Raw genomic sequence first — 15,972 nt, forward strand, 5'->3', positions numbered from 1 at the left:
CGGTCAGGGTACACACATTCAGACTCGCTCGCGATGGTGTGGGTGCTGTGGAGGTGGCCCCATCGGCGCTGGCAGTCCGCTGGCAGCACCGCAGCTGCGTTCCCGGCTGTGCCCACCCTCGGTGCCCTGCTTCTTTCCCTCTTTTCCATCCGTTATCTGCGACTTCTGTTTCCTCGCCTGTGATGTTTCTGCGCGTCAGCGGCATCGTCTGGAAGCTGGGAACGACCATATTATGCGCATCCCAGGACTGTTCGGTTCCGTCGAGGCAGACCCCTAACAGAGGCGGACACCACAGACACAATGCTTAGCAGTGCGGTCCCTGCATTACCACCGCTATCTCCCTGCGAATAGCTCGACATGACCCGACTTCGACCACGTATTTCCAGCTTATTCCTAGTTGCACTTTTTAATATTTCACATATGGATGCGTGGCATTCCTGCTTTTTGTTGCCTTTTAACCCTTCAGGATTGTTAGTTTTTTGAAGGAATGCTCTAACGACATACACCACCTTCTTATATCACGGACCTAGAGAAGTGGGCTGTATTGGTCGAAATGAACTGCTAATCAATTGGAAAAGACAAGAGTACGTGGAAAACTATAAATAGTATTCATACATATATGTACATACATTCCAAAGGCAGATGGCTTAAGTAGACGAATTAACTCAATCAGATTAAATTAAAAGCAACAGTGCCCGCTGCTGTTTCCGCCCGGTTTCGAACCGGGGACCTTTCGCGTGTTAGGCGAACGTGATAACCACTACACTACGGAAACCGACGGGGGAGGCGCTCTTCCATGATCCTTGTAAGATGTGTAGTCATGGGCAGTGCCCGGGTTCCTGCGCTCGACCTGGGAGGCAGAGCCCTTGGAACCCTTTCACGTTGGCCTTCGGTAATAGTGTTGTCTAACTGCCGAGCCTCATCTCTTCATAGGTCGTGAAACCAGTCACATTCAGCAATCAAAACAAAACAGTGAAGGAAAACAACGGGCCTCCCAGCAAGGAAGGTAAATGTGGCTTTGGAGGTTTGAGACCAGATAATTCTCGACGTTTTATCTTTTAAACAGCTGGAGGGTTTAAATTTTCACCAATTTTGTGCTGGACTGATACTAAAGATCTGAAGGATTAAAGAAATGTTAAATACATTCAAAGAATACAAGATTTGAATATACTTTGTCAAAATGTAGATATAAAGAAGCCAAAAATAAAATTAGTTTTACCTATGCTTTCAAAATAACTGTTTCTTCTAAGTTATGTGAAATTATCTACTAAAAATAAAAAGGGAATGGAAATTTATATCAAATTTTAAGTCAATGTCATTTAAATAGAGGTGAAAAGTGAAATTTTGAAATGTAATCAAATCTTTTAAGTATCTTCTAAAAATAAAACTAATCAATTCTTGCACTGAATGTCCAGAATTGGGATGAGGCTTAATGCATGGTTATATGTAGACCTTTATATATACAGATGTAAAATTAGTATCTATGATTTAATATTGCAAAAAAAAAAATTCTTTTCAGTGGCCTACGATGATTGATTCTGGAAGACCTGAGGAGGAGGTTGAGTACTGCTGATGAGGGATCCTTGATGTGATCTGCGACTTGTAAGCCCCTCTCCACCAGAACGCAGGGCGGGAGGTCCTCTTGTCCAAGTCTAGTTCTCTGATCGAGGTCACCAGGGGTCCACAGGTGGCCCAATCCATAGATTCCTTACTATCTTCCTTTATTAGACCATATACAGAATTTGACTGATCTGTCCCTCTTTTTTTGCACATCTTAACTCCCTTGGAGTGGATGGAAGCTTTGCTGCTGGCATTACTCCCATTCTAACTCTTCCTTCTTTCTATCCAAGGCTATCTCCCTGGAGAGTCACATTGAGACTGACGGCTTGACCCAACCTTTACCCCCTTCCCTACCTGTGGCTCCAACAATCACCACTGTCCCTGAGCTTCAGATCCATGTGTCTTGGACATGTCTTTTTAGACATCTCCCAACCTGTTCAAGATTGAACTCATTACTTCTCTCTCACTTTTCATCCCACTCCTCAGTTAGAAGGTGGAAGAGAGTCAGTAAAGTATTCTTTAGACTGAGAAGGCACGTTAAAAGGGGAAAAGGAAGCAAGACTCTCCATATTGCTCACACAGGGTTTTATTCAAGGTAACTTAGTGACAGGGAGTATGGGTGTGGACAGACCATCCAAGTGGTGCTGGGCCATTCTCCACAGCTATTCTGTGCCCAGTCCAGACCTTAATCCCTAGGTGTTATGCAATGAGGGGTTTGGTGGTGAGGCATAGGGTAGTTACCTAAAGTGGTGCCATGTGTGAGCCAAAGGATCTCTCCTAGTTACCTAAAGTGGTGCCAATTTAGGAAAGATCAGAACAAGTCTTCCTACATTCCATGTCACAGGCCTGGAACACCTATTGGGAGAGAGGTCATTTCTCCAGCTTGAAGAGGATGGAGGACCAAAGGGAGGGTCAGGTTTGTCCATACTCCTACACATCTTTTATCTGTTACTAAACCATCTAAACCAGAGACCCGGGAACCCCCTCTCTTGCCCAGTTATAAAACGTGCACCTAGCTCCTTCACCCACTTCTCCCATCCGGCTGCTGCCTCCCCACTGCAGTGCTAGCCACTTCCTGTCTAGACTGACTGTGTACCTCCAGTTCCTCTCTTTGATTCAGTCTCACTCCCATCATATGTCTTGCTCATTGTTCCTGAAGGAATCCTCCTGAAATATAAATCAGTCCTTCTCCCTCCACAGCCTCCATCACCAAGGAGGGATCCTACTAGCTTCCCTTGTGTTTGTTTCCTTGTGCTCCCTTGTGAATGTCTGAACTGATCAATGCTCGACTCCTTTGTGCTAAGTGCAGTGGATCACTTACCAGAGAGGATTCCAAACTGGGCCTGGCTGGAGGGGCAATTGTGGAAGATGAAAGAGAAGCAGGAATTGTAGCAAAAAGCTCCAGCAGGGATGACCCTAAGCTTGTTGGGAGATGGCAACAAGAAGCCTGTTCTCTTTGGCTTCCCCTTAATGAAATGCCACAGGATCTTTTAGGAATGTTTTCCATTTCCAGTGAAGGTGGTAAAACAAATAAATACCCTGAAACCACAATTTGCAAATGAAACCGTAATTTGCAAACGAATCCACAAGTATTTGTGCAAGAGAAAATGTCAAAGTTGAAACTCCTGGCACATAAGCTTATTTAGACCCATTAATTTTAAGATAAGATCATATAAGAGCCATAGTAGCAATAACTGTCCAGCGAGGCCTGAGTGAGCTTGGATGCTAGGACTGTACCAGCAAATCCGCCTATTTTATAAACTGTCCAATTCCTGTCCAGACTGCCCTTACAGTGTCATACTAGACTCTCCCTAATTCGCCTTCCACACACTTCTGAGACAAGGTGATTCAGTCCTTTGCTTAGCAAGTTGAATAAACCAGCTTTACATGACCAGTAGACTTATCCTGTGGTCTGCCATGTACAGGAGGGAGACTACATTCGGAAAACAGAAAACGGGCTGATTTTGCAGAACTAAAAAAGCAGTTCACATAAAGGAACGAATTTCTTTCTTTCTTTTTTTTTTTTTTTTTAAATTGGAGTTCAATTTGCCAACATATAGCATAACACCCGGTGCTCATCCCATCAAGTGTCCCCCTCAGTGCCCGTCACCCAGTCACCCCCCACCCCCTGCCCGCCTCCCTTTCCACCACCCCTTGTTCGTTTCCCAGAGTTAGGAGTCTCTCATGTTCTGTCTCCGTTTCTGATATAAGGAACGAATTTAAATTGAAGTGATAGAAGAACTTCCTGACAAGACCAGTAAACTGAGGATGTTCATGTTGGGAGGGTCCAAAATAAGGGATATTTTTACATTCCCCTCAAAAATTCTTCCCTCGCCCACAAAACGGAACTGCGCCCAACGTGGGGCTCGAACCCACGACCCTGAGATTAAGAGTCTCATGCTCTACCGACTGAGCTAGCCGGGCACACAGCAACCTGGACCTATTCTGTCTTAGAAGACTGAAATCCATACGTAGGGATGAAGGAACACTGAAATATAATTGCGCAAACATGGGGCACCCGCTGTGTGTCTGAGTGTCCTGATGACCGGAGCTGGAGGATCGAAGCCCCACGACCCCGCACCAGGGGGGCAGGTGGCTCTGCAGGCTCCTACCGGCGAAGAACAACAGCTGAACTGAGCTGCGAAACCTGGATTTACACTGAACCTTTACGCAGAGCGCGCTGCTGAGCCGTCCTGCTGCGGTCCCCAAGAAAGGGAAACAGACACGCAACGTGCTGCCTCTGCGCGACTGCAGCCAGAGCGCTCTTCTTCGGGAGCAGAAGGGGCGGGGATGAGGTGATCTAGGCCAAAAGATGTTTCCGCCCGGTTTCGAACCGGGGACCTTTCGCGTGTGAGGCGAACGTGATAACCACTACACTACGGAAACCGACGGCGCAGCGTCAGGTGAGTACCGACTTGAAGCCGCACAGGGCCAGGCCACGAGGAAAAGAAGCCGGAGTTCCCAGGGGCGGGCGCTCCCGGTGCTAGCGGCCATTCTTCTCTCGGCGTGGCCTGGCGTGGCCTCACGTGGCTGCTCCCCCACCCGGGCTGGCGGTGCCTGCGGTTCGGCCACCCTTCGAGGAGGCCGGCGTCCAGCGGGTCTCCCCGCGAGGCAGGAGAGCTCCTCCAGAGCAGGGTGAGTTCCGCGCCCGCAGCGCAGCCAACCCGCAGAGGCCGCACACCCCGGGAATTCTGTACCTGAATTACGTACCCGAGCTGCCCCTGCAGTTTTCCTTTTTTTTCATTAAAGATGATTTTTTTAAGTCTCGGGGATTATTTCTCTTGCCCAAATAATCTCTTTGGCAGAGATGCTCTGCGTACCAAAGCGGAACCTTTGGTAATAGAGTTAGTTCTACAGGGATTCTCTCAAGTAAAACCAGTAAGACAAACCCAGTTTGAGCCCCTGCTCTGACCCGGACTCCATCAAGTCGGGCCTCCAGGCCGTTTGGGCGCGGAGCAAGCGTGGCGCGCAGCTCAGAAGGATCTGAATGAACCCACCATGTGCCAGGCAGCAAGCATACTGATCGCTCCGAAATTTTATTGACCCTCATTTCACAAAAGCCTCTGATAGGGTAACCCCTATTTTAATGAGTAAATACAGGGCCATGAGGTCATCCAATACAAACCATCTCCTCCCCTTTTTGCAGATGGTAGCATAGCTCACACTTTTCAGCATCTTGCTTTTCTCACCTCACAATACATCTTGGAGAGCATTCCCATTTTACAGCTACGAGTATTGCACTGGGTGGAGGCTCGGGTAATTTTACTATTCCTTTGCTGAAGGGCAGCTAGAGAGGTTCATCCAAAGGACACGACAGTGACCAGACGACAGCGCTAGAATGCGTATGGGAATGCCAGCCACAGTGAGGAGGACGGAGAAGGTCTCGGGTCTCGGGCCCCGGCCCCCGGCCCCCGGCCCCCATCCGTCTCGGAGGAACTCCGAGTTGCCAAACAACAAAGTCCTCGGCCTAGAAGGGCCGGAAGTACTTGAGGGCGCTCAGCGGAGCCCGCCCCTCCGCTTCCGGCATCGGCTGTGGGGAGGCCCTGGTGCAGTCCTCCGTGTTCGGTTAGTAGGATGGCGCCAGGCCGACGCGGTCATAGTACCGAGGGCGGACGGCCGCTAAGCGCGCCCATCCTCCCCCAAAGTTTATCCCTAGTGGCGAGGGATGGGGGAGGCCGGTTCTTCCGGGTCGTCCGCGTTCCCTGCTCCTTCCTATTACAGAGATGTGGGCCTCCATCGTTCTAGCTCTCCTGCCCTGTTCCCGTGTGCCTGCTAGAGCGTCTCCTCGTCGTTTCCTGTCGCCCAGAGGCCCGGGAGGAAAGAAGGGGGCGTAGCGCTACCACGGAGGGACCTTGCGAGCTTGGGCGACGCTCAGACACCGGAAGTGTTGGCAGGGAGGCCGGAAGTGAGGGGGAGGAGCCAGGAAGTGAGGAGGGGCGGGGGCTTATGAGGAGGCCAAGGGAGCGTTGGGACAGATTTGCACTCAGGGCCACCTGAGGGACTTGGCTGTAGCGCTCCGCTCTGTCCCCTCCCCTCGCAGAGACACGGTTGTCGTCTAGGAGTAGGAAACTCTGTGTAGAAGGGTGGGTTGTCGGAGGACCTTCCTCTGTCTGCGCTAGAGACAAGGTGTGGAGAGGCGGGGTGGGGGTGGGGCCGGGTCGTCAGGGAGTCTGAGAGGGAAGACCCCCGCCCCCCCGCCCCCCCACCGCCCATCTACACTGGCTGACTGGACACTAAGATGGCTGCCGTTGCCATGGCACCCAACCCTGTGCAGACCCTTCAGGAGGAGGCGGTGTGCGCCATCTGCCTCGATTACTTCACGGACCCCGTGTCCATCGGCTGCGGGCACAACTTCTGCCGAGTGTGTGTAACCCAGCTGTGGGGAGGGGAGGATGAGGAAGACAGGGACGAGTTAGACCGGGAGGAGGATGAGGAGGACGGAGAGGAGGAGGAAGTGGAGGCAGTGGGGGCCGGTGGGGGGTGGGACACCCCCATGCGGGATGAAGACTATGAGGGCGACATGGAGGAGGAGGTCGAGGAGGAAGAGGAGGGTGTGTTTTGGACCAGTGGCATGGGCGGGTCCAACTGGGACAACATGGACTACGTGTGGGAGGAGGAGGACGAGGAGGAAGATTTGGACTACTACTTGGGGGACATGGAGGAGGACCTGAGAGGGGAGGATGAGGAGGACGAGGAGGAAGTACTGGAGGAGGACGAGGAAGAGGAGCTAGACCCCGTCACCCCACTGCCCCCGCCTCCAGCCCCTCGGAGGTGCTTCACCTGCCCCCAGTGCCGAAAGAGCTTTCCCAGGCGGAGCTTCCGCCCCAACCTGCAGCTGGCCAACATGGTCCAGGTGATTCGGCAGATGCACCCAACTCCTGGCCGAGGGAGCCGTGGGAGCGAGCAGGGCATTTGTCCAAAACACCAGGAAGCCCTGAAGCTCTTCTGCGAGGTGGATGAAGAGGCCATCTGTGTGGTGTGCCGAGAATCCAGGAGCCACAAACAGCACAGCGTGGTGCCATTGGAGGAGGTGGTGCAGGAGTACAAGGTGAGAGAAGTAGAAGATGGGAGTTAAGTGGGGGTGGAGAGGAAGTAAGAGGAGCTGGGAAAGGAAACCTGTCCCCTCCTGCCCCCAGAACCTCGTGCACTGATGAGCTTATTCTTCTTTTCTAAGCACTTACTGGCATCAAGGTGGGTTAGATTAAGAAGGATCCTGTACACGGACGAAGCAGACCAGTGAAGAAGAGCAGGAAGATTGGTTTCCTCTAGAGAAATTGGGCAAAGCCCAGGTGATGTCACATCACTGGGCTGCATCTCTTGGGGAAAGCCACTGCTGTTTCACACTTCCGTTGTCCCTAAGTGTAGGCGTGCAGGTGGCAGGCCCCTCTGGCTTTACCACCAGTCTCATTTTCCTTTCCTTCAGCCTGTCCTTGACTCAGATGCCTGGAGATGGGAAGGACTTGGGGCCTCAAAGAACAGGAAAGGGCCTTAAGGAATGACTAGTGTCAGATTCAGGTGCTCTGCCACTTGCCTTTTAATGGATTTTTCATCTACCTCATGGTTTGGCTTGGTTCTCTTATCAAAGACTTTTGTTGGATCTGCATCAGCATAATGTACTGACTAGAACTTAACCTTTCCTGAGAATGCAGGAAAAAGGGAGAGGCTTCTTCTTCTTTTTTTTTTTTTTTTAACCATTTTATTTATTTATTCATGAGACAGACAGAGACACAGGCAGAGGGAGAAGCAGGCTCCATGAAGAGAGCCCAATGTGGGACTTGATCCCGGGACCCCAGGAGGCAAGCGCCAAACGGCGGAGCCACCCAGGGATCCCCAAGGGAGAGGCTTCTAAGTCAGAAGACTGGGCTGGCTCTACACTTATTCACTCAGGCATCTTTAAAAGTCTTGGAACTTTAATATCTCAAGGATTAAAAGTTAATATTTACTGAACACTTGCTATGTACACCAGGCACTGTACCAAGCACTTTTCAGGAACTATCTCATTTAAAACTCAAAACAATCCTGTTAAGTTTGATGTGGTTTCTATCCCCATTTTATAGATTAGGAAGCAGATTTAAGTAATATACACAGGGCCACACAGATGGGCTTGGTTGTGACCCCTTCCCCTGCATCCCTGCACACTGTTAACAATGTCACCACCATTTAGATATCTGTTAGTTTGACTTTCCTGATATGTGATTCTAGTTTGGTTAATGCTTTGCACCCTACTTCTGGCCCTTACTCTTTTGGGATATGGGTCAAGATTTGCCTGTAAGACAGCACAGTTAGCACTACTTAGGGAAGGCTGGGACAGGTTTGCAACAGTGGGACCGGGAGGAAGAAGGGGTAGCTCCTATGTGGCCTGTGCAGAACTTTTTTGTTTTATGACCTGTATTTCCACACCTTCTCACACAGTAATGTCATTTAGGGAATCTTATCGTTACCTCCATTTTAGAGTAGAGAGTCTAGAGCTAGAGTACAGCTAAGACAGACTTACATCTTATGACAAGTAACTATTTCATCCACACAGTGATTGTCCCCATTACTAAGGGAGTTTTCAAAAGTACAGTGGGCCCTACCACTTGAGATTCTGAGTCAGAGACAGGGAGGATATCAGAGTATCTTTAAGGAAGTCCAGCCTAGCATGGGAATCACTGCATTGGTAATATCACCTGCTTTGTAGGCCCTGAGTTGTTTGGGGAGGTTGTGATCTCCTTTTGTCCTTTTTTTTTTTTTTTTTCATCTCCTTTTGGCTCTTAGTTAACTGTACCCATCAATGGGCAATTTGTTAATTGAATGTTGGTGTGGAGTATTCATGGGCATTCCACCACTTCTTCACCCTACTCCTACAGGACTCTTGTGAAGAGGTTTCTGAAACTGGATTTTAATTTGTGTTAGCCACATCTGTTGTATGCCAGCCCAGAAGAGCTCTGCAGTTTGAGGAGGCCACATAGATGCAAATAATCTATTAAGTGATCAGCAAATATAAATACATAAGTTTCATTATACAGAATTAATTTGACTGATTCCTTTTCTAACTTATGGGCTATTTTATAGGCAGGTAGTTTATTCCCTTCAAGTATGTACACTAACTAGCACTAGCTTAGAACACTGTTGTTTTGTAGAAATATTTCTTTATTGAATAGATAATAATACAAATGAGGTATAAATAAAGTTCCTAAAAAGTTGAGAGTCCTTGAAAATTTCTTTTAAATAGTACTCTATTGGATTTGAGCTCATTAATTTTTTTGTCAGTTATTTAGGAAAAAAAATTGAGAAATTTAAGCATCATACATTCTGAATAGAGTTGGAGAAAAGTAGAGAGTAATATTAAAAGGCAAAGGTTTTTGTAGTTTATGTTATTTTCACATTAGGGATTGATTATATTTTTAACATAATTTTTTCTACAACCACTTATCCTGTGTAACAGCAGCCTTTTGTACCCTGGGTCAGTAACCTCGTGGTTCAGGGGTCATTATAAGGTTGTCATGGGCAGCTTAGACAGAGGTAGAGAATACTAGGTAACATTTATTGATCCTTGCTACATGCCAGACACTGTGTGAAGCATACTGTCCATAAGCTAGATTCTGTTATTTCCAATTCCCATGTAAGATGAAAATTGGAAGTGTGGCTTTCCTTAGGTCACCTGGCTACAGTCCAGTTTAGATTGAAGTCTAGGCTTGAGCTCTCCTACCCTGTATTGCCCCTCAAGGAAAAGGAAAGAGAAAGGCAGAAGTAGTAGGAGACATAAAAAAGGAAAGAAAACAGGTTGAGCCCATCTCTGGTCTCTAACAGCCTTTTAAAGAAAAAGATTCTGTTACAAGTGATTAGAACAAGAGGTGAAGTGCATATTGGCTGTGAAGGTTAAAACCTTAGGAAGACAGGGGTTTGGGTTTCCATTTAGTAAGTAATTGGGAAAGAAAGCAGATGAACAGGCATAGAAATTAAGTGGGGTTCCTGGGGGCAGGGGGAACGTGTGTTGTGGGGAGTCATACTGGAAAATCATTACAGTGCCTAGGAAGTCTTATAAAGGCTGTATTCATGCTCCTTGGGATGACAAGAAGTTGGGGGCAGGGAGGATCTGGACCGTGGTCAGGTAGCTGGGTTTTAAAGGAAGAATGCCTTGGGCCAAGTGGAGAAAGGCAATCCCAGGCAGAGGGAACAGCATGAATAAAGATATGGAATTACACTTGGGAAAAGGCAGGTAGTTTTATGTGGTTAAAACCAAGAGTCTGTGTTAGAAAGGGTAAGTACAGGAGAAGAGGCTAGAGGCAGTGAGAACCAATGAAGGATCTTTAGCACAGGCACAAAATCACCAGAGAAGTATTTAGAGATGAAAGTCACGAGGAAGATTGCTTATGAGGGGGAGGGAACCATAGGTAGGAACGTTCATTTGGAAGGACTTTGTGTGGTGAGGGGCTCAAGCCAGGTCCACCCTGAGTATGGGATCCTACCTTTAGAGAACACACCTGGGGCTTCTGCACACAAGTGCAGGCAGAGTGTTGGACGCCTTCATTATCATCTAAAGAGAAGCAAGGAGAGGAAGGGAGTATGATGCTCATTTGATGCCCATGTTGGGGATCAGGGTTTGGGCCCCAGTGCACTGCAGGTGGGGAGTGGGGGAAGTGGGCTCTGAAAGCAGGTGCCATCCCCTCCCAGGCCTCTAATCTCCTTTTCCCATTCCCTCAGGCCAAACTGCAGGGGCATGTGGAACCACTGAGGAAGCACCTAGAGGCTGTGCAGAAGATGAAGGCCAAGGAGGAGAGGCGGGTGACAGAGCTGAAGGTGGGTGGATGTCATTGATGGGGCTGATTGGCTCTGTGGGCAGGGAAGTTGGGCTACCTACTCTCAAAAGCAGTGACTAGATTCCCTGAAACGGGCAGCCAAAGTCTAGGAGAGAAGTAGACACCTTCTCAGGATCCTGAAGAGAGAGGGGCTTTAGAAGTAGGGGGCGTGTTTGTTCCTAGGTTCCAAAATGCCTAATTTAGATCTGGTACAGAGAGGTTGGGGCCCTGGCCCAAGGTTGCAAAGCAGGCTTACCACCCAGACACCTCACTCTAGGCCTAGTGCCCACCACACCAGATAGCACAGAGGACAGAAATGGACAAGGAAAATCCACATAACAGCTGTTAACAGCTGTCAGAGAAGTCCCAGGTCCCAGAATAGATGGCAGAGCAGCCCTGAGCAGAAGAAGGGGGGCCAGGGTGTTTCATGGAGTATAGAAATTTGTGAATGTTAGCATTGCAGAGACCTAGTCTTTTCTGGTCCAGTGTTTCTCAGCTGTTTTTCATCATTGATTACTCCTCCCCAAGGATTATTTTTAGATATTTTTTCCCCAAACATCACCCCCACCCCCAACTTTGTACCTGTTTTTGTAAGGTCAGCAGGCACTGAGAATGGCCTGGCACTGAGCTTTGGAGACAAAGCCAGGATGTCCTTCTTAATCTGACCTCTTTCCTCATTACTCCCATGCCTACCACCCTGGCCAGTGCAGGGGAGGGAGTGGGGGAGGTAGGAGGGGGGTCTTGCCACTTCCTAGGTCTTGTGCTTATCTTTGTCACCTACATGTTAGGAATTCTGTTGCTGGCAACTGCCAGGCACTGAGTGGTGGCATCTGAGATTGGGAGTCAAGGAGTCTTCTTGCCTCTAGCCAGATGCTCAGATTGAGACTCCTGGGGTCCTGAATTACAGAGAGCTGTCAGGATCTGAGTGTCACTGAGGGTGAAACTGACTTCCTTCCCCTCTCTGGCCTGTCACTCTTTGTCCCAAGAATGTCATTAGCTGATGATATCTGGGTGGAATGTGTGCCCACTGTCTGGGATTGCCCAGTCCAGGCAGATGGGGTGTGAGTGGGCAGAAGTTTTCTCTCCTTACAAATAGAAGTACCTACAATGATACCCATGATTTTGCCTCTTGGCTCTTAAAGTATAAAATGTTAATTGGCCATTTACAAGAAAAGTTGCCAGACTCCTCATCTAGAAGGATTAGGTGACTTATTCTAAGTACCTACTCTGTGGTTGGCACTCTTCCAGGTCTGAGGACCCTGTGACAAATAGCGATAGAGCTTATGCAGTGGTGGAAAAGGATGCTAAATACAACATTTCAAATTAAGATTAATGCCATGATATGCAATGATATTTATGGGCATGGCCCTAATTTAGATATAGAGGGGCGGGAAGACTTCCCTCAGGGAATATTTTTAAGCTTAGACCTGACGAACAAATCAAGTTAATTAGCCAGTGTGGAGATAAGTTGGAAGCAGGAGTTGTTGAGTTTGAGACTAGTGTGCTGGGGGTGTGGGAGTGGTGCCTGGTAAGGCTGGGAGGTGGGGAAGGGTTTAGGGGCTACTTTCCATTTGGGATGTAGGGCTCCGATACCTTGGATTGAGGGGCAGCAGTTGCAAAATTGGAAGTTTATGTTTCTGTGTGTTGAGGTGGTATCCACCATCCCCTTTGCATCATCCCAGAGCCAGATGAAGTCAGAGTTGGCAGCTGTGGCCTCGGAGTTTGGACGGCTGACACGGTTTCTGGCTGAAGAACAGGCAGGGTTGGAGCGGCGCCTCCGGGAGATGCATGAAGCCCAGCTAGGGCGTGCAGGAGCAGCGGCCAGCCGCCTGGCGGAGCAGGCTGCCCAGCTGAGCCGCCTGCTGGCGGAGGCCCAGGAGCGGAGCCAGCAGGGGGGTCTACGGCTGCTCCAGGTGAGCAGTGCTCCCTTCCCTCTCTCCCCCTCCCACCAAACCCTGTAGTTACTCTGTCAGGCAGTGCTTACTAAACATCTGTCCAGAGCTGCCTTTCTTCTCATTGGGAGGAACCCACAATGACCAAAAGGTTTTTTTGAGGCTGGGGACAGAGTTAATGCCAAGTGTGTGGCAGGAGAAAAGAAAGAAGTTTCAATTGTAGATGAGGGTTTTAAAGGAGAGTTAAGGAAGAATTTTTGACAGATATCCTGAAAAAGATGACCAAGTCACTTTGTGAACATTGTTTTACTGGGGTTGAAAATTATGCTATTGGTTTTGGAGCAAGAGTTGCTGAATGAATGAATCAGCTGTGTTGAGGCATAGGGATGATTGAGATATATGCTTACTGAGGGCCTTAGGGTGCTTTTTCTTACTCCCTGTTCAAGTTCAGTCGTTTCTCTGGCTGGAATCAGATTGGGAGAAAGGAGCTGTCTCTGTGCAGCTGACTCTCTCTTTGTCTCTTTTTTCCCTCTCCCTCTTTTTGTTATTCCCAGGACATCAAGGAGACTTTCAATAGGTGTGTTGCCACCCTTTATCCTCTGTGACCCAGTGGCATCTGGTTCCCCATCCCTACTTCTGTTGGATATCCCGCTCCTTTCCTTCCCCAGGACCCGAGTTTCTGCCTCCTGGACCCTCCTCTCCTTCCCCTCAGCTTCTGCTCTTCCCTCTGGGAATATCATGGTCCCACCCCCTGCCCGGTCCCCCTTCCTCCAGGTGTGAAGAGGTACAGCTGCAGCCCCCAGAGGTCTGGTCCCCTGACCCGTGTCAACCCCATAGCCATGACTTCTTGACAGATGCCATCGTGAGGAAAATGAGCCGGATGTTCTGTCAGGCTGCCCGAGGTAGGGAGGTCACCTGTACGACCTTCCTTTGCCTTTCACTTCACACACCTGAGATTAGGTTCTGAGGGGGAAGTTGAATCCTGAGGGAAGCTTGGGGCTGAGGTGGAGCAGGGTACAGGCAGGCCATATGGGGCTTTAAGCCACGAGTAGCTTTTGTCCTAGTCCGGGTAGGTAGTGGTGGGGGAAGAGGAGGAGGGGTAGCAAGAAGAGCCAGGGCCAGAGGGAGGACCTGTCCACAGGAACTCAATTCTGGCCTCTTAGGATGGGGTGGGGTGAGGTCAGCTAGAAGGGGGAGAGAAAAAGTGAGGGGGAAGGCAGGAAGGAGGCAGGAAGGCAGAGGGGAGGACAACAGGAAAGGCCGAATCTTAAAAAGAGTTTATATTGATTGGGGAACAAGTTGTTCCAGCCTTGGCATATTTGTCCTCCCCCCTTCTCAAGTGGACCTGACGCTGGACCCTGACACGGCTCACCCAGCCCTGATGCTGTCCCCTGACCGCCGGGGGGTTCGTCTGGCAGAGCGGCGGCAGGAGGTTGCTGACCATTCCAAACGCTTCTCAGCCGACTGCTGTGTATTAGGGGCCCAAGGCTTCCGTTCTGGCCGGCACTACTGGGAGGTAGAGGTGGGCGGGCGGCGGGGTTGGGCGGTGGGCGCTGCCCGTGAATCGACCCATCATAAGGAGAAAGTGGGCTCTGGGGGGTCCTCTGTGGGCGGTGGGGATGCCAGCTCCTCGCGCCATCACCATCGCCGCCGCCGCCTCCACCTACCCCAACAGCCCCTGCTCCAGAGGGAAGTGTGGTGTGTGGGCACCAACGGCAAACGCTACCAGGCACAGAGCTCAACGGAGCAGACACTGCTGAGCCCAAGTGAGAAACCACGGCGCTTTGGTGTATACCTGGACTATGAGGCTGGGCGCCTGGGCTTCTACAATGCGGAGACTTTAGCCCATGTGCATACCTTCTCAGCTGCTTTCCTGGGCGAGCGTGTCTTCCCTTTCTTTCGGGTGCTCTCCAAGGGCACCCGTATCAAGCTCTGCCCTTGATTAGCCTGCCACCCGCAGGGGCCCCTCTGGTTAGCACTTGGGGGGCGGGTGGTGGTGGAGGGTGGCCCGTAAGTTTGGGGGCTCAAAGGCTCCTTCCAATGTTTGTTGCTTCCTGCTCCTTTGACCCAGGCCCGCTTCTCCCTCTAGGAGCCTAAAGAACCCTCCTGGCCTGCAGCTCGGCCTTCTCTCACCTGCAATGTCTGTCCAACAGGTCTGCATGGGTCCCTGATGAGAACAGCTGCTTGGTTTTCCTTCCCTCTGTCCACCCAGGGGTCTGAGTTTTGAGTAGGGGATGAAGGGAGATTTAACTCCATTACTTAACTTCCCTTTCCCTGCTCTTCAACCTTAGTGCCCAGGCTGGGGTACTTGGGCAAGATTCAGGTCTGCCCCTATTCCAATTCCGTTTTCTGATGCAAATTTTAGCTGAGGGATTTGGAAGCTTTTTTGGGGGAGGCAGGTTGGGCAAAAGGGTAGAGCTGGGTAATAAATGTCTACTCTAGGGGAAGTAGGAGGGATTCAAAACTCCTTCCATCCCCAAATTCTACCTCCATAGACTGGCCACATTTTAGCTTGAGATATAGATTGGTTGACATGATCGAAACTAGATACCATTGTATCACCCAATAAATTATTTTCTCCCCCTTCCTTTTTTCCAGCACTCAAACTAGGAATAAAGCTCACCCCACCCAACTCCTTTAGGTCTTTTTCACTGCCAGGCTCCTTTCCCCTTTGTTCAGTGGAGTTCCTTGTGTCAGTTTTCAGCCTCATGTCTTTAGTTCTCTCCATTTGGTGAGCCCTGACCAGGAGCCTGGGGACAGGGGTTTGGATCCCCAGAAGAGCCTTGGGTATAATATATTTTTCTAGTAACCCTTTGCCTTCTGTCACTTGTCAGCTTTTGTCCTCTACTTTGATGGCAGAGGTCAATTTATGTTCCTGGGGAAAAGGGAAGAGGGGTTGTGTTGTGGAAATAAAAAAGTTTATTTGCTTCTTTTGTGGAGTCCTTTCCTTTAGATGAGCAAAAAAGAATGAGAACAATTTCTTCCATAAGCCAGGCCTAATAAATGATGCATTTCAGTGATAACTGCCTTTTGCACTGGTCACATTTGGGAAGTCCTTTTTTTTTTTTTTAAACCTAGTGCAATCTTATTTCCATATTGTGATATTCACACACACACACCCCCTGAGTGACCCAGTTTTTTAATTGGCACCCTCCCTCTTCAGGATACAGTTGAAGATCATCTGCTGATCATTGCTGTTTTGTGTATATTAATGCTCTGAGGCTTTAGGACTACAGTTT

The 15,972-nt window shown here is 49.5% G+C and overlaps 1 protein-coding gene and 3 non-coding genes across 17 annotated transcripts; 1 reads left to right on the top strand and 3 right to left on the bottom strand.

Moving 5' to 3' along the window:
- Positions 1-702: 702 nt before the first annotated feature.
- On the bottom strand, positions 703-775 carry TRNAV-AAC (transfer RNA valine (anticodon AAC)). Its single transcript has one exon. It is a non-coding gene; the product is annotated as a tRNA-Val (tRNA).
- A 3,136-nt stretch (positions 776-3,911) lies between these two features.
- Positions 3,912-3,984, bottom strand: TRNAK-CUU (transfer RNA lysine (anticodon CUU)). Its single transcript has one exon. It is a non-coding gene; the product is annotated as a tRNA-Lys (tRNA).
- Positions 3,985-4,373: 389 nt separating this feature from the next.
- Positions 4,374-4,446, bottom strand: TRNAV-CAC (transfer RNA valine (anticodon CAC)). Its single transcript has one exon. It is a non-coding gene; the product is annotated as a tRNA-Val (tRNA).
- TRIM41 (tripartite motif containing 41) lies at positions 4,402-15,663 on the top strand. Of its 14 annotated transcripts, none has more exons than XM_077911060.1 (9): positions 4,454-4,695; positions 5,343-7,108; positions 10,747-10,842; positions 12,491-12,754; positions 13,288-13,310; positions 13,508-13,635; positions 14,074-14,255; positions 14,409-14,499; positions 14,823-14,966. In XM_077911060.1, the coding sequence occupies exons 2-9, from the start codon at positions 6,299-6,301 to the stop codon at positions 14,828-14,830; spliced, it is 1,602 nt and encodes a 533-aa protein (XP_077767186.1). In that variant the 5' UTR covers positions 4,454-4,695; positions 5,343-6,298; the 3' UTR covers positions 14,831-14,966. The 14 variants fall into 14 exon arrangements, with proteins under 14 accessions (XP_077767188.1, XP_077767189.1, XP_077767191.1 ...); XM_077911061.1 differs by having other exon boundaries at positions 4,456-4,695; positions 14,074-14,249; XM_077911057.1 differs by lacking the exon at positions 14,409-14,499 and having other exon boundaries at positions 4,459-4,695; positions 14,823-15,663.
- Positions 15,664-15,972: the final 309 nt, after the last annotated feature.

This window comes from Canis aureus, chromosome 10 (genome assembly GCF_053574225.1).
Source record: "Canis aureus isolate CA01 chromosome 10, VMU_Caureus_v.1.0, whole genome shotgun sequence".
Taxonomy (NCBI): Eukaryota; Metazoa; Chordata; class Mammalia; order Carnivora; family Canidae; genus Canis; species Canis aureus.

Excerpts from the sequence above, each read along its gene's own strand:
- TRIM41 (XM_077911050.1), top strand. The coding sequence starts at position 6,299 with ATGGCTGCCGTTGCCATGGCACCCAACCCTGTGCAGACCCTTCAGGAG. Across the intron at positions 10,843-12,523 it reads GGCGGGTGACAGAGCTGAAG|AGCCAGATGAAGTCAGAGTT; the intron begins GTGGGTGGATGT and ends GCATCATCCCAG. Across the intron at positions 13,311-13,507 it reads ATCAAGGAGACTTTCAATAG|GTGTGAAGAGGTACAGCTGC; the intron begins GTGTGTTGCCAC and ends CCCTTCCTCCAG.